The following is a 22,750-nucleotide window of genomic DNA, read 5'->3' on the forward strand; positions in this document are numbered from 1 at the left end:
TGCTGACATGATTTTAGGTAAAAATGAGGGAATCATCTGGAAAGAAACCCAAGCCTCTGAGCAACAAAAATGGATTCTGGCATAACAGGGCTCAGATCTCAGAAATTTGTCCGACTGATGTTATGGCTACCTCATACACTGCCTTTGATTGTAGCTTTCTTTAATGGCTTGAAGGGCGAAGCATGAAGAGCTTTGAATACCAGATTAAAATTAAGTCCATGGGTCATTATTGAGATGGTTTGGGGAAATGCACAGCTTATTTTTCTAGGATAAGCAGCATAAAACCTGTTTTACTACTTGGGACCTGGGTTGACCACTGTTGGAAACAGGATACTATGCTCGATGAAGCTTCGGTCTGTCCCAGTATAGCAATTCCTATGTTCTTATTTCACTCAGGACATGGAGAATGCAGAGGAGGTTTAATATGGTTGAATCCTTTAAGGAAATGTACCACATTTGGATAAGCCGCCAATGACTTATTGGAAAGATGATCTCAACAACAGGATAGCGCAGCTACTTGTACTCTGAGCAGAAAGCAAACTAGATTTTTCTTCAACCTGTCCTGAAGGCTAAAATCTGCAACAATGACGAATGAAAGCAAGAAATAGCCCTCCCGATGAAATCAAGGATAGCTTTATGGAGCAGCTTGTTCAGAAATCCAAAATAGGGAGAACAATTCTAGAGCTAGTCCTTAATGGAGCGCATGATTTGGTTTATTATTCAATGGTGCTGGGGCCACTTGATAACTGTGATCATAGCATGATCAGATTTGATATAATCTCTGGAGTGGAGTAAGTACACACGGAAATACAATGCAATGGTATTTAACTTTTTAAAAGAGGAGGCTATGATAATAAGAATAGTAAAGAAAAATAGGAGCAGCGACAAAGGCCAAAAATTAGCATCAGGCTTTGGTGCTATTCAAAAATACCATTCTGGAAGCCCAGCCCAGACGTATTCCATATATTTAAAAAAAAAAAAAAAAAAAGAAAGAAAACAAAGAACAGAGGGCCAAATGACAGCCAGCATGGTTAAAAGGTGAGCTTCCTTTAACTGTTAAAGGAAAGATTTATAAATTATAAAGAGTTTTATTGCATGCAAAATTGTCATTTCTTTAATAAGACATTAACTATTTTTTCTGCGGCCCTCACAGTTAAAGTTTAACATCTTTCCTTTTTCAAAACTGACACATTTCAATCACTATATTGAAAATAAAATCATTTTCCCTACCTTTATTGTCTGGTGACTTCATTTTTCTGTGCTTTTAACTGTTTCCAGGGCCTTCTTGTCCTTTGACTGTTTTTCTCTCCATCTTCACTTTCTGCCTTGCATCCATCTTTGGCATTAACTTAACATTCAATTTTTCCATTTTTCTGCTTTCTTCTCAAAATCTACTTTTCCATGTCTTACCTTTCCTTCCTATCTCTCTCTCCTTCCCTATTTCCACAATCTGACATCTCTCTCCTTCCTTTCTCTCCCTTGGTCTGGAATCAGTCTCCTTCCCTCCCCCCCATGCCCTGGCCCTCTCCCTCCATGGTCTGTGGTTATCTCCTTTCCTTCCCCTCCCTCCCATGGACTTGGCATCTCTCATTTCACTCCTCTCCCTTGTCTTCCTTCTTCCTTCCCTCGCCCCCCAATTGGGTGCAGCAGCAGCATTTCTCTTCCCTCTTCCCTATACAGCAGCAGCAGCAACATTTTTCTTCCCTCTTCCCTTCCCACCTTCCCTGTGCAGCAGCAGCGCATTTCTCTTCCCCCTTTCCTCTTCCCCTTTCCTGTGCAGCAGCAGCAGCATTTCTCTTCCCCCTTCCCCTGTGCAGCAGCATTTTTCTTCCTCTTCCCTTCCCCCTTCCCTGTACAACAGCAGCAGCAACAGCATTTCTCTTCCCTCCCCCCTTCCCTGTGCAGCAGCAGCATTTCTCTTCCCCCCTTTCCTGTAAAGCAACAGCATTTCTCTTCCCCCTTCCCTAATTTTATTTTCTGTTTTGTGATTACAATATGTCAGATTTGAAACGTGTATCCTGCCAGAGGCAATGTTAGACCGCAAACGTGAACTAGGATTTAACAGAGAGAGGAAAAGTCTTTTTTGTTTGTTTACACCACAGTGCCAGGGACGAAGTAATAAAATTCGCAGACGACACCAAACTATTTAGTGGAGTTGGGACTAAAGAGGACTGTGAAGATTTACAAAGGGACCTGAACAAACTAGAAGAATGGGCGACGAGATGGCAGATGAAGTTTAATGTAGAAAAATATAAAGTCTTGCATGTAGGAAACAGAAACCCGAAGTACAGCTATACGATGGGAGGGCTGGAATGGGTGAGAGCACCCTAGAAAAGGACTAGGGGGTAATGGTGGACAAGACAATGAAGCCGTCGGCACAGTGCACAGCGGCCTCTAAGAAGGCGAATAGAATGCTAGGTATTATCAAGGTATTACAACCAGAACAAAAGAGGTCATCCTGCCGTTGTATCTGACGATGGTGCGTCTGGAGTACTGCGTCCAATATTGGTCGCTGTACCTTAAGAAGGATATGGTGATACTCGAGAGGGTTCAGAAAAGAGCAACGCGATTGATAAAAGGTATGGAATACCTTTCATATGCTGAAAGATTAGAGAAACTGGGGCTCTTTTTCCTGGAAAAGCGGAGGCTTAGAGGGGACATGATAGAGACTTACAAGATCATGAAGGGCATGGAAAAAGTGGAGAGGGACAGATCTTCAAACTTTTGAAAATTATAAGAACGAGAGGGCATTCGGAAAAATTAAGAGGGGACAAATTCAGAACCAATGCTAGGAAGTTCTTCTTCACCCAAAGGGTGGTGGATACCTGGAATGCACTTCCAGAGGGTGTGATAGGACAGTGTACGGTATTGGGGTTCAAGAAGGGATTGGATGATCTCCTGAAGGAAAAGGGGATAGAAGGGTATAGATAGAGGATTACTATACAGTTCCTGGACCTGATGGGCCACCGCGTGAGCGGACTGCTGAGCATGATGGACCTCTGGTCTGACCCAGCAGAGGCACTGCTTATGTTCCCTCCCTTTCCCTGTGCAGCAGAATTTCTCTTTCCTCCCCCCTTCCCTGTGCAGCAGCAGCAGCATTTTCTTCCCCCTTCCCTGTGCAGCAGTGGCAGCAGCATTTCTCTTCCTCTTTAGTTTATGGCTGGCTCCCTTGCTGAAGTCATTTTTCCATTCAAAGCTGCAGGCAGCGGCTCCTTGTTCCTACATCGTGACATCGGAGAGGCTTCCGACAAAGGCACGGATCATGCGAGGACAGAAAAATGACTGCAGCAAGGGAGCTGGCCAGAAACTAAACACTCAATCATTACGTCCAGACTCCAGACCGGGGGCTGCAAAATAATATCTGGCGGGCCACAAGTTTGAGACTGCTGATATTAACCATTTCAATGCCAACCAGGATATCATCACCTCTGCCAGATAACATTTCGAAAAACCAGAACAATGCATCAATGATTTTATTGTGAGAATACTAAAGAGAAATGTCAAGACAATCCAGGAACATAAGATCTTTGAAATCAAAATGACACAATATTTTGAGCCCTACAAGACAGGACTTAAAGATCTTGTTTTTTGATCCATCGCTCCCTAAGCTGTGTTAATTGCCTCTCTAAAATTCTCAGCCAAATGCTGTCAGATATGGAGAAAACCTAATGAATAAAACTCCTAAAATTCAAGGTTATAAACTCCAGATCCAAGCTCTTTTTGATTTTTCTACAAGTACCTTCACAAAGTCCAGCACGGCTTCCCTTTGGATCTGCTTGGTCCTCATCCTCTCCTCCTCATATTGCAGAATAGCAAGCTGGGCCTCTCTGCGGGTCCGTTCCACCAACTGTTCCTGGCGACGTTGTGTGTCCATATCTACATGTGGAAGCTGCAGAACAGAGGCCAGAGAGGAGTTGTTTAAAAGGCCAAAACAACAACTAAAGAGCAGCCTATCATCTGGACATCTCAGAATACTGAAAGAACTCAAAAATGGAACTGCAGATCTACCACTAGTAATCTATCATTAAAATCAACTTCAGGATTCCTTTGTATTTCATTCTAGACCCCTTCAGGTTTCCAGGGATGATCCGGGAAACCCACAGACTGCTCAGCCTCACATCAGTGCCAAGATAAATGGTAGAAAGCTGGTGGGAGAACTAAAAGGAATTATGCCTTTGAAAAAGCTCCAGCGAAACATGTCCGCAAGATAATCCCGATTCACTTTGGACCACATATACTAAGCTAAGTACAGCGTATGAGTAAATAAGCTTTATGAATTAAGAAAACTAATTAAATGTTTAAAACTATTCATAAACTATTGAACTATTTATATATATAAAACTTTGCACTTTAAAAAAAGAACCAGTGAGGAACGGACCTGTCAAGCTTAAGGCTATATGAGCTAAGTGAGCCTGGAGTGGTGTTCTGCGGTTCTGTTTAAAAAAAATTCTATCTGCTTTAGAAATGAGATGTATGTTTTTACTGAACGTACATGAGTAGAGGTATATATAGTATTCTAAAGCATGAGTCAATAGTGTTATTGAATACTGCATTGCTATTTTTGGCATCTGGCCATTTGCCCAAGACGTTAAAAGGCATAACACTTTTGGAGCTTTCATCCTTGGTGGCAGTGTAATATCTTGCCTTCAGGAAGTAGTTTGAACTGGAAGAATAAAATTGCTTCCCAAGGATCAGTCACTACTTCCCCAGAACAAGATTTGGCGCTTTCATCAAAAGGTCGAATGGCTTTATGAAGCTTCTCAAACAAATAAAGGAAGAACCAACAAAATCTGCAGTAAAAGGGTTGAAGACAAAAGAAAGCAAGGAGAACTGCAGTAACATGTACAATGATACAGGCAAAGTTTATTAAAATGATTGCGGTTAAAAACAACCTTAAAATTAAACCACGGGACCCAACACGGTTCTTGTTTCGGTACATGCCTTCTTCAGGGGTCCTAGGTTGGAAAGGAGTCAAATTGAAGCCTGTGTGAAGACGAACGTCGAAGAGCAGCTTATACGTGGGCTGATAGATTTCAAAATCCTAGGACCCCTGAAGAAGGCGTGTACCGAGACCGTGTTGGGTCCCGTGGTTTAATTTTAAGGTGTTGTTTTTAACCGCAATCATTTCAATAAACTTTGCCTGTATCATTGTCCATGTTACTGCAGTTCTCCTTGCTTTGTTTTATGAAGCTTCTCACATGAGTTAAAATTGATGAACACCATCCGATGATGTGAAGTGAACCAGGAAAAGACCTCAAGATTTTTGTTTGTGCCTTAGTGGCAGCACAACACATTAGGGCATAACTTCTTATCATGGCTCAGTAAAACCTCGTGTGTTTTTGTTGTGAATTTAATATTTTTTTATTTTCTTCAAATTGTGTGCAGATTACAAAAATAGAGAGTCTTTCATAAACAGTGAAATGGCAAAATTTGTATAAATGAAGAAAAAGCACTTGAGGTCTTTTCCTCGTTTCCTTAACATCATTGGATGTTTACTCTTCTGACATGGTATTTTGAAAACTACTTTTCTCCTCATAATAATTTTGAATTATTCTGTTTATGAACTTTCTGGCACTGGGATAAGTTACAGGTTATTTTCATTTTCTGTGAAGTGAAAGTCTAACAAAGTGCTACTGGTTATATTTTAGTCTAGTGATAGGATTTGTAACGCAACTATTTGTAGGAACCTGCACCATGCCAGATTGCTGTTTACATTACTATAAACAATAAACTAGTACTTTCCTGGAATCTCTGAGGGTCAAGCAGGGACAACGAGCCTAGGGATCAGGGAACAGATGTTTATATCTAATCCAAAACTTATTAAAAGGTTCAAGGCAATTTACATTCAAAGGGGCCGTAAAATCTACGGGAAAATATAAAAGCAACCAATTAAAATATCATCTTAACATGAATATTACAACAAGTCATATAAAAACATTTTCAAATTACACATATATTCATTCTGTTACCCCCCCCCCAGAACAGAGTTGACATGGAAAGAAGTCTTGCCCAAGTAATTTGATACACTGTTGGTAGGCATGAAAAAACACACAGAGTAAGACATGAGGGTAAGTGGCAAGGTGTCTTGCCAGGAACTTGTGCCTTGGGTTGGTCACTGTTGGAATGCTGGGCTAGATGGAGCTTTGGTCTGACTTACTAGGATTATCCTTAAGTTCATAAGATGGCCATATGCTAGCATTTCATAAAACAGGACCTTCACAGTAATTTCAGTTAATGTTCAATTTTCACTGGTGTTTAGTCTTTAGTTAGGCTTCAGGTTTACTGTATTGTTTTTCCTTTTTTTTTCTTCACCTAAGGAGAACTTAGGCTCTTACCTGCTAATTTTCTCTCTTTTAGTCCCTCCAGACTGGCACAGAACGGATGCGTTTACGCTCCTCTGCCAGTAGGTGGAGACTGAGACATAATGACTTTTGGCAGTAGTACAAGTGGGCTGTGCAATCTCATCTAGAATCAGTCTGACAAATAGCCAAGCAGAAACTAACCAGATTGGAATTCCTATGCTTTGGGTCACCAAGCCGCGCAGTGGTATAAATTGATGTATGGATTTTTGAATAAAAAACAAAAAACTGGTCTTAGGGATATTTGGAGCATTGAGATCAAGCACCAAATTTCTGCTTCTCAATGGCCACGACTTTGGTCTTGGAGATTAAAAAGTACAAGGTCAGAATCTATAAGACAAACTTGGTTCCTTTTGTTACATAGAGCTTTTTGAACCCCAGTTCGTTTACAAAAATTGGATAGTTCTAGGTCTAATAGATGCTGGCATTGTAATTTAGATGCCGATCATTTACTTTTTTTCTGTCCCTTTGTCAATGCCTTTTGGAAGTTAATTTGGTCCCAAATTAATTCAATGTTAGAAAATCATGTTGCCCTATCCTATGATACTATTTTATTTGGAACGTCTATGAGATTCAAGAGTCAAATTTCAGCAAATAACAATAAACTTTTGTTTTTTTGTATTCATTTTTCATATAATAACAAGTGTATCATAAAAATTCATACAATTGCATTAAGTATACACTTGATATTTCCATAACTTACTGTAAATACAACATATCATTATATAGTCCTTACTATAATTTTAGACATCATATAATATTTAATAATTATATCAACTATTATTCAATTATAATCCCTTTCCCTCCCCTTATTTTGATAGTTGCATACAATATAACAAATATTATGATAATTTATTTATATTTTGTGATAAAGAGAATAAACCTACCCACCCCCCCTTTATCAAGTATCTTATTATGGGAAAAATTATATCAATCATTGCAAAAATCTGTTAATGGTCCCCAAATCTTCTTAAACTTATCAATATATCCTTTTTGCGTTGCAAATGTACGCTCCATCTTATATACAGTGGTGCCTCACACAACGAACTTAATTGGTTCCAGGAGCAAGTTTGTTATGCGAAAAGTTCGTTATGTGAAACGCGTTTTCCCATAACAATACATGTTAAAAAAAATAATTCGTTCTGTAGCATAAAATATGCTAAGATGACATAAAAAAGATAAATTTTTTGTTATTATTTTTATTTAGATACATCTAAAAACATAATTGTTTTTTTAAAACAACACACATTTTTTAAATTTAAAGACAGACTAAGTAGAGTCTAATTTTACAGTGAGAGAGGGCAGAGTCTCAGCGGCAAAAACTGGGACTTAACTGTTCATTTTTTTTTTTTTCCCTAGCATCGGGGAAGCGGCGAGAGTAGCTCCGCCCCCCCCAACGCATCAGCAGTAGGCGCCGGGCCCCTGCGAGCCGACGGTCCGCCACTGCACAGGGAGCCAGGTGGAGAGAGGGCAGTTAAGCGCAGTGCCTGCGCGGAAGGATGCAGCTCGGGCGACTTCGTTGTGTGAAACGAAGTTCGTTGTAGGAAGCAAGACATGAAGTTCGTTGTGCGCAGCGTTCGCTGTGCGAGGCGTTCGTTATGCGAGGCACCACTTATATGGCAAACTGAATTCCACCAAAAGTTGTAATTTAATCTGTCATAATTCTTCCAATTGTATGTTATTTGTTTAAACTTTTGTTAATACTGACGGGGATTGCCATTCAACATATTACTGGAAATTGGAAGGACTATACTAAACTTAATTATACCTTTTGGTGGAATTCAGTTTGTCATATTTATAAAATGGAGAGAGTGCTAGCTATACAGCAAGGAAATTATAATAGTTTCAAAAAGATTTGGGGGCCATTGATTGCATATTCTAATGATTAGACACCTTGGACACCTTTTTATTACATAGGACTATATTTAATGTGGGGATGGGGAGGTATGTTATGGGATTTAATGGGTTTATTCCTGATGAATGGGATGGGTGGGGGAGGGGTCTTTTTTATATGCAATTGACAATAATTGTTAGAATGTCAAGTGATTTGTACGAATTATCTGATTGAATTTTGTACACTTGTTGCAAGAGTTAAAACTGAATAAAAAATTTTTTTTAAAAAAAGAAACACGCCAACAGACCAACTCTACTCTCACATGGAGAAGACAAAATAAATGTCCGGATCGGACCTGGAAACACTTCAAAAACGTCCCACAGTTCGCCAGCTAAACCAGACAAACCAAATGCCACTGATCTTATTATACTCCCCAACAACCAAGACAAAACTAAACCATACTCTTCGTAAAAACACCGAAAAACATGACAAGCTGGGATCTGTGCCGTTCTGGAGGAACTAAAGCTAAATTTGGACTTTAACTGCCTTTCCATAAAAGCTCAAGGCACTGAACAGTAACAACACAATCTGACAACAGCAAAATTATAGCAAGGTCATTTCAAGGTGATACTTATAAAAGATTAAAAAGGAAAGTTACTATGGCCCACTCAAGAAGTTTTTCTCTTTTCCTGTAACAACTTCTGATTGCTCTTTTGCACCAATTTGTCTAAGTACATAAAGCAAACCATCATCTTGAAGAAATGCCCAAGGTGCTTGTAAGAGCCACTTGACCCATGTGAATGATTCTGTTGCATCTGCTTGTGATAATTTCTTTAAATATCAAAACACAACCTGCTGGATACAAACTTCACTACAACATCTACTCATAGACTGATTCAAATTCAAAGGAGGAAAGTCTCAGAAACCAGTACTTACCCAGTACTCATTGAATATACTCCAGATTGGCTATATTTGGAATAGCGACTCATGTTTCCGTTACAGCTCTGTCATGTTCTTAGTATCAAGATGCCCAGGTTATATAAGGATAATAGAATTCTAAAACCTTACGATTTGTTAATAATTTAACAGCTAATCCTATTAGTAAATCAACAAATCAAACCATATGGCTAAACCCCAAGATTCAAATTGGCGGATTTAAGATCATCTGGAAGCATTGGCTGATTGCAGGAATACGGACTTTAAATGATATTATTTCAAATGCTGAACTGCTTGATTTTACACAGTTGCAACATAAATTTGGCTTAAATAAATCACAAAGTTTTAGGTGGTTGCAATTGAAGCAGGCCATTCAGGTGGGGTTCCCTGAATGGAGAAGTCTTAGTACCCAATACAGTTTGGCATTTTTATGCTTTCAGGTGGACTTTCTGGGACACCAGGCCACACAGTGGTTTAAAATTATTAGTGAATCTGTTAAAAAAAGCCTAAAAATGGTCTTAGGGATATTTGGAGCACTGAGATTAAGCATCAGATTTCAGCATCTCAATGGCCACCAATTTGGTCTTGGAGGATGAGATGTACAATGTCTGCATCTATGAGACAAACATGCTTTTTTCTATTACATAGAGCATTTTGGACCCCAGTTAGATTGCAGAAGTTGAATAGTTCAAAATCTAATAGATGCTGACATTGTAACATTGAAGTAGGGACTTTAGATCATCTTTTCTTTCACTATCCCTATATTTTAGCCTTTTGGAATTCAATCTGGAATCAAGTAAATTGTTTATTGGAAAATTACGTAGCATTATCTTATGATACCATAATATTTGGAATGTCGATGAGAAAAAAAAGCCAGATATCAGTGAATAACAATAAACTTTTATTGATAATGACAGGAGTCGCCATTCAACATATTACTAGGAATTGGAAAGATCATAGTAGACTAAGTTATAAGTTTTGGTGGAATTCACTGTGTCACATATATAAAATGGAAAGATCATTAGCTATACAACATGGTAATTATAAGAATTTTATTAAAATTTGGGAGCCATTAACGAATTATTGTAATGATTAAATGCCATTTTTTTTATCTATTGAAAGATACACCATCTAATGCTGGGAGGGGGGGAGGGTCACATTTTATTGTTTATCTCAGAAAAGAATAATGGGTAGGGGGGTGGGATGAGGGTTAATTATAATTATACATATTATTAGATACTGTAATAAGAGTTGCAAGTGCTGTACTTTAGTGTTGTTTATTTAATGCCTGTACACTTGATGAAAGTTTGAAAATGAATAAAGATTTAAAAAAAAAAATAATAATAATTAAACTACAAAAAAATCATAATTGGAAAAAAAAAAAAAAGAAACCAGTACTTACCAGCCACACAAATGGCTCAAGGTAAGATCAACAAATACCTCACTGCATAAAAAGCCTCCTTCATACTCTGTGCGATGCAGTATGAGAACAAGATAGAAATATAAACTACTTATCTTGTGCACCAACGATGGCCAGCGTTTCACAAAACCATGCTGTCTCAGGGTGTAAACACCAATAAATCTTCTCTCCGAGGGAGCACAAGCAAGTGTATCTCCCTGTTATCACACTGCATTGCGCAGAGCTGTTTTAAAAAGTATGAAGGAGATTTTTTTTTTATGCCTATGAGGTATTTGTTGGTCTTACCTTGAGCCATTTATGTGGCTGGTAAGTTCTGGTTTCTGAGGCTTTTTCCTCCTTTGAGTTCGAATCAGTTTGTGGGAAGATGTTGTAGTGAAGTTTTGTATCCAACACGTTGTTTTGGAGGAAGGGTTTAAAAAATATATTTATTGTTTGGTTTTTCGCTACCTTGTGATAATTTCTTTGCCAGCCAATCTAACAAGAAAATATGAATTACCTGATTAGGACATTGAGCCAGACAGAGTTGGTATGATGCATCGACAGGCGCTCTAAGAAAGAGAAACAGATACTCATTAAAAAGAAGATCATTGCACAAGACGCTTTAAAACTACCTACACATAGGGCCTTATCTAAAATCATGCTGGAATATATTGTGCGTTCCTTCATAACACTTCTGACTCGTTCAAGAGCTCAGTAGACATTTATCCATCCATCAATCCATAGTTGCCAGATCTATGGGTGCTTGAATACCCCCAACATTGCGCAAACTGTGTCTAAGGAAGGGTAATTATCATTTTGAAAAGTTGGCTCTTATTAGTTATTCTACTTTTTACTATCTAGCTAGTTACAAAGTTGCTTTTGGCACTGCTTCGCTTTATTTGGCCGATAGATTCATTATAGCATCTTACAAGAATAGTAGATCACATGCCCTGTTCATTTTTCCATCCGTTCATTTCACGATCATACCCTAGCATCCCAAGCCGCTTCTCACAATAAAGAATTTTGATTCCTGTTGCTTACATCTTGCTCTTATCAACATTTTAGAAGGCAGTTGAAAACCAATTTTTTTTCAAAATATCTGACCGATTAGCTTTATTCTGCTTTCTTTTATAATTTTTTATTGATAATCTTTTGTCAACTGCATCGAACTTATGGTTATGCAGTTTAGAAGCATGATGTGATGTTATTCTCCAACTTTGTCCAGTTAAGGACAAAGAGCTCAATTAAGCAAGGCGGAACTGAAAACTTTCTTTTCTGAGCAGGCTTTCAATGAGGTGTTGGATTGTAAATAGTTGATATAATGTTTTTATATGACTTTACTTGGTTTTTATTATAACTGTAGACCACTTTGATGTACTGTCAGAAGGCAGTTTAGCAAATGTAACACACAAAGCAAACTGAGTGGAGTGGAAAGGGTAGATGTGAATCGCTTGTTTACTCATTGGAGGCATTTGATGAAGCTACTAAGTAGTAGATATAAAACAAACCAAAGGAAATAATTCTTCACTTACTGTGTAATTAAACTCTGGAATTTGTTGTCGAGAGTGTGGTGAAAGCAGTTAGCTTAAGAACATAACATTTGCCGCTGCTGGGTCAGACCAGTGGTCCATCGTGCCCAGCAGTCCGCTCACGCGGCGGCCCTTAGGTTAAAGACCAGTGCCCTATTTGAGTCTAGCCTTACCTGCATACGCTCTGGTTCAGCAGGAATTTGTCTAACTTTATCTTGAATCCCTGGAGGGCGTTTTCCCCTATAACAGCCTCCGGAAGAGCATTCCAGATTTCTACCACTCTCTGGGTGAAGAAGAACTTCCTTACGTTTGTACGGAATCTTTTCCCTTCCAACTTTAGCGAGTGCCCTCTCATTCTCTTCACCTTGGAGAAGGTGAACAATCTCTCTTTCTCTACTAAGTCAATTCCCTTCAATATCTTGAATGTTTTGATCATGTCCCCTCTCAGTTTTCTCTTTTCAAGGGAGAAGAGGCCCAGTTTCTCTAGCCTCTCATTGTATGGCAACTCCCCCAGTCCCTTAACCATTTTTGTCGCTCTTCCCTAGATCCTTTTGAGTAGTACTATGTCCTTTTTCATGTACGACAACCAGTGTTGGACGCAGTATTCCAGGTGAGGACATACCATGGCCCAGTATAACGGCATGATAACCTTTTCAGATCTATTTGTGATCCCCTTCTTAATCATTTCTAGCATTCTTTTTGCCTTTTTTCGCTGCCGCTGCGCATTGCGTGGACAGTTTCATTGACTTGTCTACAGTACTCCAAAGTCTCTTTCCAGGGGGCTCTCTCTGAGTATAGCACCAAACATCCTGTAGTCATGCATATGATTTTTGTTACCGACATGCATCACCTTGCACTTATCCACGTTGAACCTCATTTGCCATTTCATGGCCCATTCCTCGAGCGTATTAGCACAGTTTTAAAAGTTTGGATAATTTCCTAGCCATTATTGAGATGGCTTGGGGAAATCCACTGCTTAGATACATGACCAAGAGTCTCAGAATGAGACTTTAAAAATTGCTAACTGGAAAGCCCAATGACTGAGTGGCAGTGCTGTGCACTGTTAGTAATATAAGTTCAATTCTTGTACACAGCTCCTGCTCAGGTATAATTCATAGCCTCAAAATCAATCCCAGCCATGGTACTAATGGCAATATCTAGTGGCCAACCTCATGATGCAACGACATCAGGCTTAGAGGAAGCCACTAGCTGAAGACGGTTGTAGGCAATTCCGGTCCTGGAGAGCCAAAGGCAAGTCAGGTTTTCAGGATATCTACAATGAATATGGTTAGGAGATGGATTGAGATGCAAATCTAGCCCTGGTCTAGACAGAATGACTATTCCCTACTGGGCTTTGATATTTAACAGGTAGGGTGGGATCAAGAGATAGTAGTGCATTGGCGGTACCCCTCAATTTTACTGCATCACTTTGGACACCCCCTTCACTCCTGCTCCGCTAGTTTGGCGTCTGGGTTTCCCTCCCAGGAGGTCTCTCCTGCATCCTGTAAAGTTTGTGTCTGTCATTGGTGTCAACAAACAGCAGCATGACAGCCCCCAGGTCTTCTCTCTGCAGCACAGGGAAGACCCAGGGGCTGGCTGAATGCAGGCTGTTATGCTGCTGCCACAGGGGACCAACAAATTTTAAGAGACCGCAGGGGAATGAGAGAGATGAGGGAGCAGTGCCAGGACCCATGGGGAAGAGGAAAGAGCAGACATGGGGGAGGAGTGGGGAATAAAAAGCCGGCCGAGGGAGGAACACACTCTTCCACTTGAGTCCCTATAGAATTCCAGCTCTGCTCTCCAATTAGCAGTCATAAATGAGTGTTCTTTTTTATAATTTTATTTTTTATTGAAATTTCAATTACTTCACAAGAATCCTCTTGTTCAAGAAAAACAGAAAGAAAACATATAAAGAAATTACATCACTAATGTTAATTAAAATATTAATTAACAAACAAAATATATTCAATCTTTCTGAGACCACTACTTGGAGGAGGAGAATTCCATAAAGTAGAGAGACTAAAAAGAAAAACAAAAACCAATCAATAATCTGGAAATAGGCTCTATTATAACTACTGTTCTATAGTTTCTGATATTCCCCCTTTCGCCAGAGTCTTCAGATCCAAAAAGGATCGTAATTGTTCCGGTACAAAGAAGACATATTTGACTCCCAGGTATTTTATTAAACCCTTGCAAGGGTATGCTAATAGAAATGTCCCAGCAAGAGCTAATGTCTCCTTTCTCATTGCAAGAAACAATTTCCTGCGCTCCTGCGTACATATCCTTCCATCCTCCCCTCCCATCCCAAGTATAAATATTCGAAGATCAACTTATGACAGAAATAACCCACCCCACTTCCCTGGATGTGTACAAAAATAAACTAGAACCGATTCAATCAAAGACCTACTATAGTGAGGTGATATAAGATTTCAACAGGCCCCAAACTATCTGCGTTCATCCTTTCATATCTTTTGTCCACCAGAAAGGAAAATGTAAATGATCATAATTCTTCCAATTACAGGTAATCATCTGCATGGCTATCCCAGTCATGATAAAGAAAAGATGGCATTTATATTGATCCATAAGGGGCTTAATATGTAATAACCACCTCATATGTCAGCGGAACTGATGATTCCAATATGTTGTTAATCTTAGCCCATATTGACCTCCAAAAATTAAGTATCAAAGGACAATAGAACAACAGATGATCAGCGTCCCAATGTCTAGATGACAGTGCCAGCATTGAAGAAGTGTGGGTCCAGTGGAATTTCTTGCTTTTAATTCGGAACCCGGCGTGCAAACATAACCTACTTGATAGAAGGCACTGGGTAGCAGGCCCAGCAGTGTTGGGATGGACATCCACATGCATTGATCACCCAGTTCAAGTTCAAGTTTCAAGTTTAATATTTATTTGATTAATCGCCTTGTCAGTATTCAAGGCGATTTACACATGGATAAAAGTTACAGAATAAAAAGAATTTTAAAACAATTAAAAACTGACTAGACACAGACGATAACTAGACAAACTGGAAACAAGAGGAAGGTAGGGGAAGAAGTTACAATGTAATTGAGCAGAGTGGGAAGCCAAAAATGGAAAACACAAAAGGATGGGATGAAAAATAGTTGAATGTGTGGAATGTGTGGAGAAAAGACAGTTAGGTCCAAAATTTTGTTGAATATTGATTAAAAGGAACCAATGATATTAGATTACAAAAGCATCGTTAAATAAGAAAGTTTTCAGTTTATTTTTAAATTTGTCTAGATTGATTTCTTCACGTAAATAGATGGGGAGAGAATTCCAAGTTTGGGGTGCTGTCACTGAGAAAATATACTGCCGGCGTGTATTTATTATTTTTAATGAGGGAATCATTAGTAAATGCTGTTGGTCTGATCTTAGGGTTCTATTGGAGGAATAAGGGATTAATAATTTATGAATAAAGGCCGGAGTTTTAAACAGAAGAGATTTAAATGTGAGCAAACAAAGTTTGTACATTATTCTGTGGACTATTGGAAGCCAGTGAGCTTCCTTAAGAAGAGGAGTTATATGGTCGAATTTTTTAGCTTTTGTAATAAGTCTGATGGCTGTATTCTGAATAATCTGAAGGCGTTTGATTTCTTTTTGTGCTATACCATTAAACAATTGGCTATGGTTGGCTATAATTTTTTATATAACTCTAATCCCGTGTAAATCAATAGCGTATAAGAAAAAAGTCCACTGGATCAATGTAGTTCAAGTCCAACTGGATCAATGTAGTTCAAGTCCTAAACAACAAACAGTTGGACTTGAACTACATTGATCCAGTGGACTTTTTTCTTATACCATTAAACAAAGCATAACTTCAAGGAGGAGACCATGATCCTAGTGGCGGCTTGGGATAAAAGAGAATTCTACTTTCAGGGGTGGTGGATTTTTTTAAAATTTGATTTCAGAATTGTAATGGAAACAGCAGGGTTTTGAACGCATCAAAGTTCATCAAGGGTGTGATAGTGTGTGATGATCAAACAGGTTTAAAAGGTGATGAGAAAAGCTAGGATGCTTGAGTGCATAGGGAGAGAAATGGCCAGTGGAAAAAAGGATATATTTATGCCCCTTTAGGCCGCACCTTCAAAAAGATATAAATAGGATGAAGGCTACTAAAATGGTCAGTGGTCTTCGTCATAAGCCATATGGGAACAGACTTAAAGGTTTCAATATGTATACTTTGGAGGAAAGTGGGAGAGCAGAGATATAAACATTTAAATATCAATGTGGCATAAATACACGAGGCGAGTCTCTTTCATTTGAAAAAAGCTCTGGAATGAGAGGGCATAGGATGAAGGTAAGAGGTGATATAAGGAAATATATTTTTACAGAAAAGGTGGTAGATGCATGGAATAGAGCTGGTGGAGACAAAGACTGTGTCTGAGTTCAAGAAAGCCTGGGACAGGCACGTGGGATCTCTTAAGGTTAGGAGGAGATAGTGGATGCTGCGGATGAGCAGACTGGATAGGCCATTTGGTCTTACCTGCCCTCATGTTTCTATGAGATATTGTTTGAGATGGAAGAGAGAGGGTGGCAGGGAGTTAATTGGATCATTTGGGTTCCTGCAGCTGTGCTGGAAGGAGCTGTAACTAGAGCTCAGGCCCTTTTGATGTCTTTGTAACCTACTTTCAAGGAGGAGCGAAGATAGAAATTACAGATGAAGAATTTATAAATGACAGTTGTAAAGAAGGTTATTCCTTTTTTATACTTTAATAAAAAGAGATGTATAAAATCATTTATCTATTTGAGGCTTGTATGGAAAGGGACGGGGACAAATGGTTTCCCGTGTCATTCTCTAGTAATTTAAGGTCCAAGCTAGCGAACTGACTTTTTGGCTATTTATTTGATTCGTTTTATATCCTGTCCTCTCCAATGAGCTCAGAACGAGTTAAGAGTATGTATTCCACCTTGGACAAAGGGAACACATTTGCTCAAACACCCACAGCAACTACGACAATCCTTTCCTCAGAGACTGAGGATTTGAACATGTTCAACACACTTGCAACAATACCTGTTTGGATGTGTACATTGCCTTTTTTCATGTGTTCTATGAAGCTCTCTGGATGGTGTCTGTTTTGCGGGTGAACCCTGTGCAAATGAAAACAGCACAAGACACTAAGTAAGCAAATTTTAGCTAACTTAATTTATAATGCACAGTAAACTTTGCTGTGTATACTCCCAAAATAATCATACTATAACAGAATATTAAATGGGAAAGGCTTAGCTTGAAGCTAAATTTGTCTGGTGTCCTACTGGATGATCCTTTTGCCCATCAAACAAATTCTTTGGGCAGAAACAAACTCTCAGGCAAAACTATGCACACAGTAGTCTCTCCCAATTTTGCACTTTATTTCCAGGTAGGAGCTTGAGTAGGTTAACAGTTGGGCATCTTTCCCCAACATCCAGTCTCATTCTTTCTATACTCTGTAATTTTTTGCAGTTTGGTTAAACAGCATACAACCAGTGTTCCCCTAAACTGCATGTGTTATGACATCACCAAATGCAGGACACTGGTAACCTGACCCATCAAGTTGTGCCAGTAGTGGAGAGCTCACATTCCTGCCCCATCAGCCTGATGAGACTGCAACGAAAGATTAGGTTACCTTTGCTAAACTTCTTTCTTGTAAATCTACACTTTATTCCAGGATCAGTGGGTTATTTCCATCCAGCCATCAGGACTTTGTTGGAAGCTTCAAACTTCAGAGACTTAAACCCCTCCCCCTCTTACCTCATCACTGTCTCTGTAACCTCAATCAGTCTAGGACAAGGGTAGGCAATTCCGGTCCTCGAGAGCCAGAGCCAGGTCAGGTTTTCAGGATCTCCACCATGAATAAGTATGAGATGGATTTGCATACACTGCCTCCTTGAAATACAAATCTATCTCATGCATATTTATGGTGGCTATCCTGAAAACTTGACCTGGCTCCGGTTCTTGAGGACCGGAATTGCCTACCCCTGGTCTAGGAACATCTGTAGAGGATAATAACAAGAGAGAGGGGAAAGGGGAAACTTCCCAGCACATAAGTCAATTCTGCTCATATCAATAAATGCAAAATGAGAGAACAGGTTATGAAACATTAGAAACCTGAACAAAAGGTTGGACAGGGAAGGTGCAACGGAGGCCTAAGTCGCAGAGCACCCAGTAGAAAGGGATTGGGACTTGTATATTACTTTTTTGTAGTTTTATAACTACACTCAAAGCAGTTTACATACAGGTTCTGCAAGCATTTTCCCTCTCTGTCCCAGTAGGCTCACAATCTTTCTAATGTACCTGGGGCAGTGGAGGACTAAGTGACTTGCCCAGGGTCATAAAGAGCAGCGCAGGTTTTGAACCCACAACCTCAGGGTGCCAAGGCTGTAGCTCTAACCACTACGCCACACTCTCCTCCACATCCGGATGAGCTGCCAATGAGCCCCTCAGATGAGGAAGGCCCATACACGAAAGACTGCACCCGGAGCAAAGTTATCACTAGGCCCTTCTTCAGGCCATCCTGCAGAAACTCCAGGCCCCAAGGAATCAATGAAACAGACAGGTCCACCTGTCTCGGGGCACACCAGGCCTGGTAACACCTCCAAGCCTTTGCATAGGCAGCCACAGTGTACTTCCTTTTGCTATGAAGCAACGTGGCAATCACAGCTGAAGAATAGCCCCTGCGTTAAGGCTGCACGCTTAAGAGCCAAAGCAGTCATTATCCTGCATTGCAATCTGACCCTGACAAAGTAACCACAGCCCCTGATCCTGCTGGAGCCGAACCAAGTCATCATACCATGGCCAATCAGGTGTAACCAGGAACACCAGACCTCCGTGGACCAATATTCGCCTCAACAGACGCCTTATCATGGGCCATGGAGGGAAGACATAGAGACTTTCTTGTGGCCAGGAATGAACTAGAGCGCCCAGGCCTGCGCTGCCGGCCTTGCGACGGCAACTGAAGAATGATCCGCTTTCCTGTTGGCCACAGTCACTATGAGATCAAACATGGAACACCCCCACTGATTTACTATGCAATCGAATGCTCTTTGACACAGAGACCACTCTCTGGGGTCCAGCATCTGACGACTGAGAAAATCTGCTTGAACGTTGTCCACTCTTGCCACGTGCGCTGCTGACAGTACCACAAGGTGTCTCTTTGCCCACCAGAAGAGACGCTAAGCCTCTACACTCAGGGAAAGACTCCTCGTGCCCCCTGCCAACTGATGAAACCACCGCCTTAGCATTGTCCAAGAAGACATGGACAGCTTGATGACAGACTTTATTGTCCTTCAACACACAGGCGCCGAGAGGCTCAAATGAAGAACAAACTAGCACGAAGAGAACCAGAATGAGATCCCAGGCAGGAACCGACAGCCGAGCTGGAGGCCGCAGTAATTTTGCAGCTCTCAAGAACCGAATCACATCCAGAGAAGAGGCCAAACGCTTAACCCGCAAGAGACCGTGAAAAGAAGACAAAGCAGCAATCTGCGCCCGAGGGAGGACCAGGCAAGGCCAAGCAGAATGAAGGGGAACTATGCCACATGCGGACATAAGCCCGAGAAGTAGAAATTTTGAGACCCTTCCTTAGGCGAGCCCTGTCAAGAGCCAAGACTAAAGGGACCTGGGCTGAACATTGGAATGGGGCCCCGAGTCAGAAAATTGGGCGAGAGAGTCAGCAGGAGAGATCTGCAAGAGCAGACAAACCAGATCCATATACCACAGGTTCCTGGGCCAGTCTGGAGCCACAAGAATCATACAGCCTGCGTGCCAAGCAATCCAAAGAACTCAGCCCACCAGAGGCCACAGAGGGAAGACATATAGTAGGCCGTCCGTCAGCCAAGCCTGCACCAGAGCATCCAGCCCCTTGGCCTGGTATTCCCTGCACCGACTGAAGAACCTTGGCGCTTTGGCCATGAACCTTGGCGCTAAGGCCATGAAAGCCATAATAGGCTGACCCAGGCTTTAACAATCAACTCGAAGGCTTCCAGCCCGAGACACCACTCGCCGGGATCTAGCACATGATGACACCATCCTCATAGCCACACATTCATCTCCAGGATGCGTGCTTCTCTGACCTGAATAACACCTGTACACTTGACTGTTTCACCTTCTCTCCCAGAGCCAAAGTCACTTTTGATACGTTCGCAGGGGTACCTGGCAGTATCATTAGTGCCGATGTGGATAAGCAGCATCAGATAATAGTCATCAGGCTTGATGAGGTCCTGGTAATCTCTCCGTAAGATCTTGGATTTTGGCATGAGGCAGACAGCATACCTTCTGGGATATCATGTTAGGTCTGCAAATGGATGCTTCTATACCCCTCAAAAGGGAATTGCCGACCACCACATGGATTGACATTGGTCAAAAGTTCAGCCTGTCAACCTTTTGACCTTGTTTGCTGTTATCTTACACGTTCTCTGATAATTCCAAGGAAATCTTCAAAAGAACACCTGCTTTCTGTTATCTTACACATTTCAGAGGAAATCTTCAAAGGAATATCTTCTCTTGCCTTTGCTTCAACCCAACTTTCCCGTATCACAAGTTTTGCTTAGCTCTGCCAAAACAATTTTATCAAGGGTCCCATCTGCCAGCAAAGAAGTTTCCATTAACTTTTACCTCCTCAAGTTTTCCTGTTATCTTGCAGATGTTCAGCTTACAAAAAAAGCTAGCAAAGTTCAGCTTTTTTTTTAGTGATCATTTGTCCTCTAACTCTATAGCATGGCTTAAATATAGATCAAGGGTAACTTCTATTCTGGAAATTTCCCTCATGTCTAATATGTTACCTACATACCAACCCCATACATAAAATCCGCATCCATGCTCTGCCATCTCACATGAATTCCTGCTACTGTTTTTCCCTCCAATTTCTTTGCTTGAATTCCAGGCCTATGTTGTCTCAGCAATAATCTGGCATCTTGAAGTCTCCGCTCCAACCTTGACACTCTCCCGCTGTCGTGCACAAAGTAGTCAGATTCTTCAACACTCTACAGCGAATTTCTCAGGAAGACACTGAAATCTTGGCTATTTCATCCTATATCCAGGTGTTGCCTGTGGTTTTGGAACCCTCTGCTGTCTTTTGTTGATGCCAGTGATGGGTGGGTAAAGGATTTATTATTATTAGATTTTTTATATATACCGCCTATCAAGATTATCTAAACGGTTTTTACAATCAGGTGCTCAAGCATTTTCCCTCTCTGTCCCAGTGGGCTCACAATCTATCTAATGGGCTATGGAGGATTAAGTGACTTGCCCAGGGTCACAAGGAGCAGCGCGGGGTTTGAACCCACAACCCCAGGGTGCTGAGGCTGGAGCGCCAACCACTGCGTCAAACGCTCCTCCTTAAGGCTCTCCTTCAATTCCCACTCATTTTATGTTCATTTATGCAGCTGCACAATTTATCGGAAACCCTTTCCATGTGGAAAAATATTTCAGAAAATGATCCTCAGTATCACTTCTGAAAACTGATCTCAAAGTAAATGTCATCTTTAAATGAAAGATCAACTGCACCTAAGAACATAAAACTTTCACATCTAGAAATGACTTTCCTTGTCTAATGTTCAGAGTAATACAGGAAAAAAGAGAAAGGCTAGGAGAAAGCAAAACAGGATCTCTTACTGCCTGACCTCATGGGAGATGCGGCGCTGTTCAATGTATGCCATGAATTCCGAACTCAGGCTCTCGCCCTTTGAATGCCTTGTATCCTCCTCCTCCTCTTCTGTGGTGCAGCTATCAATGTAGTCTATCTGATCCAGATCATGTTCCACTGGAAAATTTAAGTACAAGAACTATGTAATTAGTATGTTACCTTAATGGCAGCTCCTACACAATCAAAAGCAATGAGCTGCAGAGTTAAGCACAAAGATGATTAAAGAGACAGAAATAGTCAAAGTGAATCTCTTCACAAAGACAGGTAATAAATCAAAGAAAAGACACAAAGATCAAAATCTGCCCAGCACATATTCACCTGATTTAGGGCCTCTTTTTCAAAGCTGCTTTACGTGGGCCGCAGGGGTTTAAAGGGCTTCAGACCCTTTACACAAACTGATATCAGTTCTCTCCCATTTTCCTATCACTGACCTCCACATCTGTCCTGATTATACCCAACATCTGCCCAAGCCATGACCTCCATTTCTGCTAGCAGACCAGTTCAAACCCTACAATTTAGGGGTGGGGGATTGTAAGGGGGCCAAACGCACAAATAAAAATATTTGGGAGATGGGTCACAAAGTATTTGGTATAGACTGCAACCCTGGGCTTTCTTTAGCCATCTGCGTCTGCAAGCTGGGGAGAGCCGAGATCTGGTCCTTTATTTCTGTTTCCTGCCCACCCTCAATAGTGACTGCTGCAGGTTTGTTGTCCACAGTTTCCGACTTGCGCATTTGCTTCACAGTATCTAGCAGGACTGTGCGTTGCTCTTACTGAGGTGACAAATTCACACTAAGGGCCCCTTTTACAACGCTGTTGCTATGGTATATGCTCATTGTAAAATTTACCTTCAACAATGAAATTTAGGAGTTTTTTGTTGAGCTGTGAATTTTAGTGTTCAGTGTGTCACACAAATGAATACTGGCCGACATGTATATCCCAACAGAAAAAGGTTGAGAACCACTGATATTCGAATAGGAACAGGTTTATAAGCCAAAAAAGGGTCCAAAAATGGGGATCTCGGTTTATATTTGTATCAGCGCTGAACCTCC

The 22,750-nt window shown here is 40.7% G+C and overlaps 1 protein-coding gene across 4 annotated transcripts in view; it reads right to left on the reverse strand.

Annotated features, from left to right (window-relative positions):
* The window catches only part of LRCH3 (leucine rich repeats and calponin homology domain containing 3), a 101,353-nt gene that overhangs the window by 50,845 nt on the left and 27,758 nt on the right, over nt 1-22,750 (reverse strand). For all 4 annotated transcript variants that reach the window (XM_033958116.1, XM_033958114.1, XM_033958117.1 and 1 more), the window contains exons 9-12: nt 21,677-21,816; nt 17,091-17,167; nt 11,046-11,097; nt 3,740-3,889 (exon numbers count right to left, since the gene is read on the reverse strand). In XM_033958116.1, coding sequence (XP_033814007.1) covers nt 3,740-3,889; nt 11,046-11,097; nt 17,091-17,167; nt 21,677-21,816 — 419 coding nt within the window. The remainder of the gene's footprint in view (nt 1-3,739; nt 3,890-11,045; nt 11,098-17,090; nt 17,168-21,676; nt 21,817-22,750) is intronic.

The sequence above is a fragment of the Geotrypetes seraphini genome, chromosome 9, assembly GCF_902459505.1.
Source record: "Geotrypetes seraphini chromosome 9, aGeoSer1.1, whole genome shotgun sequence".
NCBI lineage: Eukaryota > Metazoa > Chordata > Amphibia > Gymnophiona > Dermophiidae > Geotrypetes > Geotrypetes seraphini.